Here is a 12128-nt window from a genome sequence, read left to right as displayed (position 1 = left end):
ACGGAAGACTCACTCTATACGGAGTAAAAGAACATGTTACCAAGGGACAGCAGTAGAATACGAAGATAAGGAAGGATGTTCGATGGGACCATCGGTTATATTGACAAGGCTGGCTTTTGCCTAGCTCGGATAGATCTTCACTGCACGTTCAAACAAGCTGTGGGGAGAGCGAAATTGCATTCTACCAATCATCAGTAAAGTCGCACTTGGACGAAGTTTCGTTCTAAAAAAGTAAGTAAGGAACATAAAGGAAGTAGTTTAATTTTCTAGAGGAATACAGCGTGCGTCTAGGGGAAACTTTCATCCAGTATCCATTTAGGGTTCAGGGTTGTTAACTGATTATGAAGCCAAGGTTGAAATTTCAACTATGTACATACCACAGACTACACTGACTATGACATGAACGTGGCGATACTATTTACACCATAAGATAAACTCATAGACTCGTATGAGGACTATTACGCTTCGTCAATCTCACAGTATATCATTTCCTTGAATGTCGCACGGCGGGTCGTGCAATGGACATGTGAAGGATGAAAGGGAACCTACAGAATATCACTTGAACGACTACCCATGGCTGGCACAACACTAGGACCTCGCTTTGTATAGACTAGTATCAACTGCTTATTGCTGAAGGGCGTTGATAAACCGTCTTTCTCATCTGTTGGAGGTGAGCCGTAAAAACACGTATCAGGCAAATAAGATATAAATGGTCAACTAAGAGCTTGCGACAAGGCAACCACCGGCTTATTACAGGGTGCAAGCGATAATATTTAACCCACGTTCTCACCCAGACCTTGAACGCACAAAATAGCCCGAGACTATCATTGAGGGAGCTATAATGCCTACGGATTCAATTGAAAAAGATGCTTTGCCTGCCGGTAGAGTGGCTGAACTCACCGAGGTACATTCAGCTTTGTCTTGGGCTCTGGCAAGATATCTCTCGTGACAGTGTTGCTAATTTATGAAGGCTGTCGATAGTGTGCTGAGATACATAAGCCCCTTTCTTCGCGCTTCCGAAGATGACTACGACACTCTTACAACTAAAAGACAGCTATCGAACGGGTGCTATTCTACCGGCAATACCTTGCAGTCCTACCTAAGCCGTCCAGCTCAGCTTCGCGAGCGTCTATCATTAGATCTTCCGCAGACGGGACAAGGCCTGGAGGCCATAGCATCCTCAACTTCAACCCTTCTGCGATATTCGGTCAATACATCGTCTCCAGGGTTTATGGACAAACTATGGTCGTCACCATCCGTTCCCGGAATTGCTGCAGATTTACTCCTGTCCACATTGAATGGCAACGACCACGTATTTCGAGTCTCACCAGCTCTAACTCTCATAGAGAAACATGTTGGGGAAGAGCTGGCCCATCTCTTCGGCCTTGGCGATTCAAATTCAGGAGGCATTACTGTCCCAGGCGGAGCAGCAGCGAACAGTACCGCTCTGCTGATCGCACGGAATGTACGTTTTCCTCGTCTCAAAGAGGTTGGTCTGCATGGTATATCGTCGCCACGTCTAGTAATATTTGCGTCAGAAGCTGCACACTTTTCAGTATTCAATGCAGCCCAAGTTCTGGGTCTAGGGTCACATTCCGTCAAGAAGATTTCCACAACTACCGACGGTTCCATGGATCCCAGCGCCCTTAAACAAGCTCTCGATGCCACAATAGCTGCGGAAGAGGTCCCACTATTTATATGTGGAACAGCAGGGACAACTGTTCGTGGGGCTTATGATCCCTTAGAGAGCATTGGCAAGCTGGCCCATGAATATAATGCCTGGTTCCACGTGGATGCGTGCTGGGGCGGTGCCGCTGCATTTTCCGACAAGCTCACGTACAAGCTGGCTGGCTGTGAGTTCGCAGACAGTATCGCATACAATCCACATAAACTACTGGGTGTGCCACAGATCTGCTCCTTTCTTCTCGGAAAGGACCTCCGTACGTTCTGGTATGCGAACAGCCTGACTGCTGGGTATTTGTTTCATCAAGATTGCAGCATGTCTCCTTCTGATTTGTGTTCCTGGCCCAGTACGGCCGCATTTGAGGGGAAGTTGTCCAATAACCATGTGGAGATGCCTTCTTATCTCGATAGTGTTCATTACAATTGGCGTACATCCAAAGCGATTCAGAATGCACCGGATCCTCGAGAAGTGTACGACCTGGCGTCTTTCACTCCTCAATGCGGTCGCCGGCCAGACGCCGTCAAGTTATACTTTCACTGGCGATACTATGGTACAGAAGGCATCGCAAAACAAGTCGAAGGGGCCTATGATGGAGCTAAATACCTTGCTCGGTTGATCGAAGAGGAACCTTCACTCCACCTTGTAGGAGATGTGGATGTACCATGTACACAAGTGTGCTTCTACTATGTAGGCACATCACTCAAATGCACGAGTTCTGCTCAAGACAGGGCCATGCAGAATACATATTTTACCCGTCTCATCTCTGCGGGGCTTATGAAGCGGGGATGGATGGTGGATTATGCACCGGGCTCGGGGAGACAGGAAGAGCTGGGAGACTTCTTACGGATCGCTTGCAATCGCATGACGACCCCTTGCGTCGCGGAAGGCTTGGTCCAGGTTATCTCGGAGGTGGTGAACTCGGACATAGAGACCATCACAACTCCCACAAAAGTGATCTTACCGGAAATGGATGGCTGAAATGGGGGTCCTGCGCAGCCTTTCTCGGGCAACATTGAATTCATTCGGAAGACTTGATAGCTCTATGAAAAGCTGGCGTGTTTACTGTGTACAGTTCAGGGCAATATCTTCCCCAGGAACTCTGCTGTCACGGTCAGATAGCGTGTAGTATCTTTCGCTGTCTTTCTCTCCTCTTTTGCTATGCTTTTCCAGGGCGTTACTTTCAATGCGAACCTAGGAGCATTTCTCTACCTAATTAGGAAGAAAGGGACCAAACCTGGTCAGTAGCTTTGAGAAGTCTGTCCTGGCTAGTATAGAATAACGTGGGTAGCCTTTTAGAGCAACTTTTTCGGATAGTACCAAAGGTATCCGCAGCAGAAGGTCTCCCCATCAAGGAGATGTCATGTATATATGATGGTACGTCGAATTTGTTTACAGAAAGATGGATGCGATGCCCTCAGACCCGCTAAACTGTTTTCGGCGGATTGATTGTTACTGCCCTCTCCGACCGCCCAACCTCAGGTATGCCCAGTCATGTGCCGGCATGTTCGAAACCATGAGCCAAACAAGTAAATTCAGGATGAGAGTCTCTGCAAACAATCACCGTCTGGAATTCCAGAAGAGACTCACTTCCTGGCCTGCAGTCAGATGGTCATTTATATGCATCACACACTCCCTGTTCAAGTCTCTCTCTCTTTTGAGTTCTCTCTGTCGCAATCTTTTGTTTATTTACCTATCAGTGACAACCACTAAGCGACCTTGGCTTGCAGTGCTAATCGCATTAAGTGGATCCCACTCCATCGTATCAGATATCAGCCTCTCTCTGCCTGTTGTTTCGCTCTGGTCCTTAATGAACTGAAACAAGCCCCCCCGACCATCTGATCAAATCTAATCCTAATTCTGGATATCCCACACCCACTCAACCTCCCCCCGTTACTAGTGCTTGTTGGTTATCGCCGCGGGGGTAAACAGTCGGCAAATCATCCCAATTTTTCGCGGAGAGGTTCCCTTGAAAGACGGCTGTCCTTATTCCCATGACCGAGAAATAATCTCCGATTTTGTGGGAGTGTGGACTTGTATGAAGGCCCGCACACGGCGCTCTGGCGTCTTGTTATTGCGTTCTCTTGTCGCCGCCACGGTCTGACCATGACCTCGAAGTCTTCCACAACTCTTGCATTCACCCCCTCCGAAATGGTCTCTCAGGCCCAGATCCTGGACCGCTCCCTTCCCACGCAGAGCGCTACTTCTTCCGTGTCGCGCCACTCTGGCCGGCGACATCGCTCGAGCCGGTCCCACCACGGTGGGCTTATTCACCAACCTCAGAATGATTTCCCCATTTTCACGCACACCGGCGATGTCGAGATTGTTATCCGCGCAAGTGGACAAGAGAGGCGGTACCTATTACATCGGTTGATTTTGGCACAATGTTCAGGCTTCTTTGACACAAGTACTCGCGATGAATGGTCCCGACAGGCTGCTACATCCAGGCCACCCATTGCGGATCCCGCGATGCTATCCCGAATTAGCGAAGATAATTCGTCTTTGTCGAACGGTTCCACTCTTGCTCAGTCTGAAACGGGTGCAGTCTTTTCTCCAGATAAAAGAAGATGGAGATTTGAGCTAGACTGGGAAAACAAGGCGGAAGACGAGGAACCAATCCTAGTTCAGAAGGTCGGTTCATTGGTCCTATGTGTTGTTCATATGCTGACCCTCCGCGGCAACAGCCCCCAAGCTTCTCCAGCACGTTTGGAAATAACCTGGGGCAATATCCTCCGTCGGTGACGAAACCATCAGGTACACAAGCAGGCTTCATTCGTTCGATGGCAAATCTGGCCGGAATGCAATCCGTTATGAACATACCTCATACAGACACGGGAAACGCACCAATGGACCCGACGATCCGCGACTACGATAATCTTTTCCGCTTGTTCTACAATCATCCACCGGCGCTAAACAGCGTCAACATTGCGACTGCCTACGCCGAGTGCAGGTCTCTTCTTGCGCTAGCCGACATGTACGACGCTCTTCCAGTAACGGGGCCGCGAGTTGATCACCACCTCCTCGGATTTGGGTCGCGGCTCTTCAAGCAAATCGCGAAATACCCCCCGAGCTACCTCAAGCTGGGTTATCTTGCGCGCAGTCGCGTCATATACTCTGAGGCCCTAATCCACGTTGTTGGGCAATGGCCTGCGGGACTACCACACCTGCGAAATGGAGCATATTCTCCGCTCCCGGATACTGTACTAGATATTATCGAGGATAAGGTGGAGGATTTGGAATATATGAAGTCGCGCATCGACTCCAAACTGTTGCGACTCACGCTCACTACCTCCCGCGGCGAACGCGTGACGCCCAACAACGCATACCTCGATTGGCTTGCGGTCTCCCTCTTCCGGCAATGGCTTGTGGACAGCACCACGCCCCCTCCGGCTCCAATCCTCAAAAACTCTTCCTCGAGCACCCCGACCACAAGCAGCCACAGCCGTCCCTCACAACCCACTACCCACCGGGGTCAGGACCATCACTCGGCCGCTTCGAAAGCCGCTGTCGCTACCCCTCTAACCTCCGCACGAGTATACCGCCTGGTCGGTTCGGCGTCTACTCAGGCTTATCTGCCTCATGATGAACTGAAGAAGTTTCTCAGAGTGCACCCGACCCCATCGTCGGACTCCTTATACTCTCGTGATGTCCTGAAGCGATTCGAGCGCAAAATGGACGAACTCAAACGACTGGCTCGGGAAATCGTAAGGCCGTTAATGAGGAATTTCCTCGAGCTAGACCTCAAAGGCGGCGAACTGGACACCAGTTCAGGTGGCCTTCCTTATCTAACCTGCATCAAAGTCGAAGATGAAGATATTCCTTGGGATTAAACGATTACGATACCTCAAAAAGATCTACGATACGGCTTTTTTTTTTTTTTTTTCTTAACTTTTGATACCCTTTACCTATTTCACGTCACCACTCCCCTTATATTTGTGTTTGAGATATCGATTTTAGAAGTTTTCTGGTTTTTGTGTTTTGCTGACGACATGATGTTTTTAACGTGTTACGAAGTTATGATCCCGTCATCTAGGGTAGCGTCTTGGACTTAACTGTGTGTTCTCTGCTTAATTTTCCCTATTGCCGAACGTCATCCGTATGGTTTTGTACAGATATTTTTAAATCTGATGTCTGGGTTGATGTTGTACACGAGATAAACCGGCTCAAAAAAAATATCAGTTTCATGAGTAGTATAATGTACAATGCAATATCATATATAACATACAATTTCTATCGCTTCTGTAGTCACGAAGACTCCCCAATTACCTCTAAACCACCCATCCAGTTCCTCAGCACCTCCGGTACAACCACAACCTTCCGCTTCTCATCCCATCCGTTCTCCAGAATAGCGGCCAACACCCGGGGAACAGCCATGGCAGTACCGTTGACCGTATGCGGGAATCGAGACTCCTTAGCTGCTCCCCCGCGCACCCGGGTCCCCAACCGACGGCTCTGATAGTCCGTACAGATAGAAGCGGAGGTCACCTCGCCCCATGCCGACTCGAGCTCCGCACCGGCACGCAGGCGGGAGGGGAAGAGAGCCTCGATATCGCGTTTGCGGCTTGCACTAGCGCCCAGGTCCGTGGTCGGCATTTCCAGCACTCGGCAGGGGAGGTTAAGGGAGGTCAGAATCTCGGTCTGGATGGAGAGAAGCTCGTTGAAGAGATGGTCTGACGTCGGCAATCCCTTTGCACCTGCTTCTGGGAAGTTATCGGCCCACGCGAACATCTCCACCTTCGTGAATTCATGGACTCTGTATAACCCCTTCGTATCAACACCACGGGATCCCGCCTCGGCGCGATAGCACCGGCTAGGTCCGACCAGTTTGACGGGGAGATTCGCTGCGTCGATGTCGCGGCCGGCGTACATCGCCGCGAGAGGGATCTCGGCGGTTCCGGCCAGAGATCGCTGCGGCTTGCTCTTGTCCTTTTCGCTCTGTTCGATGGTCCAGATCTGCTGCTCGTTGTGCTGGTCGCGGGGTTGGAAACCGCAGGCTTCGGCGATGTAGGAGTAGACAATCGACGGGGGGGACACGGGCTTCCAGCCGCGTTTCCGAGCCACGCTCAATGCGTATTGAATCAATGCTTGCTCCAGGAGTGCGCCCTCATTGGTGAGGAAGTACCATCCCCAACCGGTGGTGGTGGCGGAGCTGGTGAAATCGATGAGGCCGAGGGACGTGCCGATCGCGACGTGGGAGCGACTAGGGTCCGGACTGGCGATCCACCCGGGCGGCGACTGGGGGTCGAAATTGAGGTATTCGATCAGTCTGGGGTCGTCTCCGACCGGTGTTTCGGAGGAGGATAGGTTGGGGAGGGATAGTGCGAGGCGGTTAATTTCTTCCGTACAGGCGGTCTTGCGCGTGGTCATCTCTTGCGATTCATCCTTGAGCCTTTGGGCCTCTGATCGCAGAGCTGTGAGCTCTTCTTCTTGGGGTGGGGTGTTTTCGCCATTGCCTCCTTCCTGGCGAGCGGAAGCTGCGAGCTTGCCGATGGCCTTTTCGAGCTGTTTGATGCGGGAGCGGGGGGTCTTGAGGTCTTGGTCAAGGCGGCGGGCTTCTTCGGACAGGCTTTGGATCTGAAATGGGTAGTCGGCGTGGGATGGGTAATTGCGGTCGACGCTGTTTTTGGAATAGAGCTCCGCGTTCTGACGGATGTGCTTCACGTCCGGGGTTGGCTTTGGGGCTGTCGCAGGGCGGAGAGCTTCGGCGCGGTGCGTAGAGGAGGAGAAGGCACGTCGCGTCAATGGCCTTGTCAGCCTGCAATTTAGGCAGACGTATGGTGTCCTTGTAGACGCCATTGAGGAGGAGGATGTGGTGGGCAGATGAGGAGGAAAAAGAGGTGAAAGTGGACTGACGACACTGACAAAAAAGATGTGGAGTAGGCACTTTTCCCGTTTGGGACGTCGCATCTAAACTTATTCGATACACTTTTGATCTTGACCAACACTTTCATATTTATGTTCCATTTCCGATATCTCTGGGCGGACATTTTCTTCATATAGCTTCCATGTCCTATGGTACCTCGAAATTGCCCCGGATATCCCAAAGTGTAATGCGTGTTGACGCGTCGGCATAAATATACTACTATCTGACAACTTTTTCACGATGAAAACCGAAATTAACCCGCATGGTAGACCACAGAAAACTAGGCATCGATTACGTCGCCATAACTCATATACACCCATCATCCTACTCATAGACCCAATTTGTGCTTCTTGACTCTCGCCCCAACGCCCGAGATCACCAGAACCGCGCCCACAACCACGGCCCACAGCGGAATCGACAGCACAGTCAAGTTGAAGGTCGTCCGCGTAGCAGCGGAAACAGTCGCAAGTTCAAGAAGCAGCAGGACATACCCGGATAGACGATGGTATTTGTAAAGCTTCTTACCATTGTCCACGCTGCCCAAGACCTTAACCGGGATAAAGTACTGAATGACTCCCCCGGTGGCCTGTATGATGATGAGAATGTAGGTAATCAGGCCCATCACACCATGAGGCGAGGTGAAGCGTGCATGACTGCCCTTGTTGACTTCGATGACGATGAAGCCCGCGATAAAGGTCGCCACGCTGGTCGCCTGGATGATGTAATGAATGCGCGCTCCTTTGAGCTTCTGCTGGGGTGTCGCAGTCGGTTGGAGGATGAGTGCAGCTTGAACTTGGAGGAGCAGCGCAGATGAGTTGAGGAGCTTCTGTCATCAGCTTATGTATTGTTTTTTTGCATCTCTCCAGTGCGTTAGACTCGACTTACCGGATGGGCAGAAAAGAGTATCAGCGGATGGGAGAAGATACCCGCCCAGACCAGGATGGCGATCTAAAATCGTACCCGTCAATCATCAGTTGCGATATGTTCGGGTACAAAACACATGGGCTTACAATCCAGATTCCAAACTGCGCCAGACTGGCCGTTCCTAAAACCAGGCGATTCGTTAAGTCGGGCTACTTTCCCATGCAAGTCAGGAAGTGATCTAACCGGTGAACAGATTATAGATGATATATGCATCCTCCTTCTGGACGACATCGCCCGGTCCGCCCAGCAGCGGCTCATCTTCTCGGGCCTCGATAGTTTGAGGATGTTCCTGGGGAATTCCGGTAGCAGAAGCCATTATATTTTACCAAGGTAATCTAAGTTAGAAGGAAAAAAGCGAACTTTCAGGACTAGCTAAGTCTACAAATAAGATATGAGAAAGTAGGAGGACCAGGAAGGAGGGGAAGAAGAAGAAGAAGAAGAAGAAGAAGCAGAAGCAACCTAAAAGATATAGTAGTAATTGTTGGTAATGACGAATTCGACGCGTTCGATTGGCAATGCATTTATGTGGGGCAGCGGAGTGTACCTCCAATGCCAAAGTACCAGCCATGCTTATCTGCCACCCGCGGGTCTCCAAGTACCTGCGCTTCGCTGGTACTTGAGCTGCATCCGGACAGACATCATGTAAGATCGACATCACCTCCGTTGTTAAAACCAAACCATATTAGCAACTCTCCTCTTCTTTCTGCAAACAATTTCGGCAATCCCCATCACATCGACGACAAAAACATTCCGGCAAGTGCTCATTTATACATTCCACTTCCTCTTCTGTGGCAATGTTGGTGTCGTCACTTGTGGCCTCCATCTCAGACCGATAGAGTGCACTGATAGCTCGGACATGCATCGCTGAATTTGCGCAAGAGGTGTTATCTCGCCGGGATGTGGTCTGATTACAGACCTGTACTCCCTGGTTTTGCCCTCCAGTTGGCTGCGTTGGAGTGTTGGGTATCGTTCCTCTATTATCCTGCTTGGCAGACCCTCCTTTCTCATCGAAAGTAGTGTTTCTTGGGCGCTTCATGATCGAGAGTGTCCGGCGCATACCTTTCAGCGGAATACCAGCTGTCATGTTGCCCTTATACCAGTAATGGGATGTATGTGGTCCGTGTTGCCGCACAATATACTAGTACGATGTAGACCTGTAAGAGTTGCAGGACAGGCAGGAGCAGCGAACAAAAGGCTCGAACAAAACTTCTTCTGTAAAAAAACATGAGGATCTAAATTGTAGACCTATCCTTCAGGTTTTATATACATGCGCACACAATGACCTTGTTCTAACGGGTCGTGTATTTCACTTTGTCTCCAAATAGACAAAGAATACCATTATCGAGTGGTATACACCTGGTCCGCTATCCGCTAGTATGCGGCAGGTTCTCTGCAGAAAGTGAACAGCCCCTTGTTGCCATGCTGGGTACTCAAAAGACCAACAGGTACATATCCGGAAATTCACGACAACATTTTTACATCCACGGCATCTTGATAACGGGACTTTCATTGCCAGATCCCGGTTGACCAACGACAACTTCCGCCCCAAGATTCTCCTTGTCCAGATTCATCACGATGTTGAACAATGTAGAAGTGCGCCTTGTGTGATGAGTACTAGGGTTCTCTTGGGAACATATGGATAGTGGCGCATTGCAGGTATCGGAGAAAATCTGTTCCCTTAGTAAACTAGGGGTGATCAAGTCGCCCTTAATGCCGTTGTTAACCAACTCGTGGGCGAGCTGCTGAGCTCGCTCTAAGCGGGCAGGTGAGCCCTCGATCCATGAGGGCTCTGTCACATTCTTGTTTTCAATAAAATGATTGGTATGCATGATAATGCCATACTCATCCTCCTTCAGGTGTACGTCTCCCAAGGGCGAGAGCTCCAGGCCAAGGGAAGTTGTGCTGTCGGCAATCAGGATATGTTGGCTCGAAGCTACACCTCCTAGAGATGAGATAGTCTGTAAAGCACTCTCGACGGATGTGCTTTCCAAGCATAAGCGGAGAGCTACATGAATCGGGACCTTGGAGCTAATGCATGGTCGAGCTTTTATAGCGTTGAGACAAGTTCCGACTCCAGCACTGTTGAATCCAATCTTTCCTATAATACCTGCCTATCTGAAGTGAGACAGACGAAAAAAAGTCGTGCTTCCAGATACCATAGCAGCTTACCTCAGTGACCATGCAGATCCTTGGCTTTCCAGAAATCTCAATATCCATCAACGCTAGGTTCTTCTGAATGCTACTGGTCCAATCCCAGTTCTGTGCCAGAACTCGTGCGTTGTCGTTCTTTTTCCACGAAAGACTCGTGCATCCATCTGAAAAGCTTCCAAATGATATCTCACTCCGACAGTTTAACGCTACAATATCCAGGATACCCACCCCTGCCCCTTCTGCTATGCCCTGCATCTCGGCGTACAAATTAGGTGTTTTGCACTCCAGGGAGGCTCGGAATTCCTCCGCAAGCTGGAGGACAGTCGGCCAGTCCATTTTTGTAGTGTACGCGAACATATCTTCATAGATGCCTACTTGGGATTTAATTTGCTCCTGGAGGCGGTAGCCATGCTGGAGACCAATCTGCTTTACTGTTATCTGAATGTCACTTTCGGAGAAGCTCAGGTTAGATGCGCATACCTCTTTGGGGGTACCCCTTAAGACTAGCTTAGGGAGCTCCTGAGCCTCGATATGCATGATGAGAGTATCTAAATTGATTGACAATTGGAAATATCTCCTTCGGTGAGATGTACAGCGTTTTCCAACCGTGAGGGAAAAACCCGAGGGCGTTTCTCTTACTTTATAGCGGGCCGCCCCCTCATTTCCGGCAACCTTGTTCCGAGCAGATTGATAATCGTTTGCTCGTGAGGGGCTGGAGAAGAGTAGACTTTGCACAATCAGGCGATGGATTGTTTCGTATCTTTAGGTCCCTATGATATGCGGTCCTCTCAGTCGAGCTAGTCGTGATCAGAGTGGAGTCCCGTCGCTTGCTCATTCCTAAAAGTATCGTATAACCGTCGGTCTTCATCCACGTTCTAATAGGTACCAGCAGGAAATTCCCGTCTTAGATTGAAGATTCTTTGTTCTAAAAAAAAAAAAAAAAAAAAAAAAAAAAAGTGTAACATGCTGTTATAGACAGGTATTGCATCAACAAGCCACCGCACTAGCCTTAACAGTCCTCATCATGCCGCGACGTGCCGCGAGCCTAATCATTGAAGTATATATATGTAAAAAGCTTTCAAGTTGTCCTCGCCACAACAACCACCTCCTAAACCACAAAAATCTAACAATATGTGATTATCATGCTACCCTCAAATATCATGGCTTCTACACACTAAGTACCTCCCATATAATCAATCACAACCTTCAGTCCCCCTCCTCAAACTATTATCCCACATCAGTATCCACAGAGCCAGCAAAATCCCCCCCCCCCCCCCCCAAAATGGCCAAAACCCAACACGAAATCTCACAGATAATCTTCCTCCTTAATGATCACTATGTGGAAACACACTAATAGCCTGGGTATCCCCCACCGACCCTTCGGCCACGACTGGACAGAAATGCGAAACCACGTATCTCGACTCCTCATTCTCAGAGGAATGATTCAAACAGGCTCCGATGTCCCAGAGGGTCTGTGGAACTTCACTTTGAACGAGTTTGGTCCGACTA

General features: G+C 49.7%; 7 protein-coding genes across 7 annotated transcripts; 3 read left to right on the top strand and 4 right to left on the bottom strand.

The window, feature by feature from the left end:
• Nucleotides 1-841: 841 nt before the first annotated feature.
• On the top strand, nucleotides 842-2662 carry BDV27DRAFT_158731 (pyridoxal phosphate-dependent decarboxylase family protein; the record flags this gene model as incomplete). Its single annotated transcript, XM_032072750.1, has 2 exons — nucleotides 842-904; nucleotides 971-2662. 2 exons carry the CDS (start codon nucleotides 842-844, stop codon nucleotides 2660-2662), a joined length of 1755 nt encoding a protein of 584 aa, XP_031926570.1.
• A 476-nt stretch (nucleotides 2663-3138) lies between these two features.
• On the top strand, nucleotides 3139-3644 carry BDV27DRAFT_6736 (uncharacterized protein). Its single transcript, XM_032077271.1, has one exon. It carries the CDS (start codon nucleotides 3186-3188, stop codon nucleotides 3498-3500), a length of 315 nt encoding a protein of 104 aa, XP_031926569.1. The 5' UTR covers nucleotides 3139-3185; the 3' UTR covers nucleotides 3501-3644.
• On the top strand, nucleotides 3139-5567 carry BDV27DRAFT_129810 (uncharacterized protein). Its single transcript, XM_032067288.1, has 2 exons — nucleotides 3139-4312; nucleotides 4366-5567. Exons 1-2 carry the CDS (start codon nucleotides 3788-3790, stop codon nucleotides 5509-5511), a joined length of 1671 nt encoding a protein of 556 aa, XP_031926568.1. The 5' UTR covers nucleotides 3139-3787; the 3' UTR covers nucleotides 5512-5567.
• A 339-nt stretch (nucleotides 5568-5906) lies between these two features.
• BDV27DRAFT_129809 (putative serine--tRNA ligase DIA4) lies at nucleotides 5907-7507 on the bottom strand. Its single transcript, XM_032067287.1, has one exon. It carries the CDS (start codon nucleotides 7475-7477, stop codon nucleotides 5927-5929), a length of 1551 nt encoding a protein of 516 aa, XP_031926567.1. The 5' UTR covers nucleotides 7478-7507; the 3' UTR covers nucleotides 5907-5926.
• Nucleotides 7508-7663: 156 nt separating this feature from the next.
• Nucleotides 7664-8888, bottom strand: BDV27DRAFT_129807 (cytochrome b561 domain-containing protein). The gene is made up of 4 exons (XM_032067286.1): nucleotides 8652-8888; nucleotides 8555-8589; nucleotides 8430-8492; nucleotides 7664-8367 (listed from the first exon to the last, which is right to left on the bottom strand). The coding sequence occupies exons 1-4, from the start codon at nucleotides 8782-8784 to the stop codon at nucleotides 7873-7875; spliced, it is 726 nt and encodes a 241-aa protein (XP_031926566.1). The 5' UTR covers nucleotides 8785-8888; the 3' UTR covers nucleotides 7664-7872.
• A 258-nt stretch (nucleotides 8889-9146) lies between these two features.
• BDV27DRAFT_129806 (uncharacterized protein) lies at nucleotides 9147-9536 on the bottom strand. Its single transcript, XM_032067285.1, has 2 exons — nucleotides 9486-9536; nucleotides 9147-9431 (listed from the first exon to the last, which is right to left on the bottom strand). The coding sequence occupies exons 1-2, from the start codon at nucleotides 9523-9525 to the stop codon at nucleotides 9151-9153; spliced, it is 321 nt and encodes a 106-aa protein (XP_031926565.1). The 5' UTR covers nucleotides 9526-9536; the 3' UTR covers nucleotides 9147-9150.
• A 142-nt stretch (nucleotides 9537-9678) lies between these two features.
• On the bottom strand, nucleotides 9679-11208 carry BDV27DRAFT_129805 (putative acyl-CoA:6-aminopenicillanic-acid-acyltransferase). Its single transcript, XM_032067284.1, has 3 exons — nucleotides 11100-11208; nucleotides 10638-11042; nucleotides 9679-10579 (listed from the first exon to the last, which is right to left on the bottom strand). The coding sequence occupies exons 1-3, from the start codon at nucleotides 11154-11156 to the stop codon at nucleotides 9944-9946; spliced, it is 1098 nt and encodes a 365-aa protein (XP_031926564.1). The 5' UTR covers nucleotides 11157-11208; the 3' UTR covers nucleotides 9679-9943.
• Nucleotides 11209-12128: the final 920 nt, after the last annotated feature.

The sequence above is a fragment of the Aspergillus caelatus genome (genome assembly GCF_009193585.1).
Source record: "Aspergillus caelatus strain CBS 763.97 unplaced genomic scaffold BDV27scaffold_112, whole genome shotgun sequence".
Taxonomy (NCBI): domain Eukaryota; kingdom Fungi; phylum Ascomycota; class Eurotiomycetes; order Eurotiales; family Aspergillaceae; genus Aspergillus; species Aspergillus caelatus.
The sequence above is the reverse complement of the archived record's forward strand: the minus strand, read 5'-3'. Positions and strand labels throughout refer to the sequence as shown.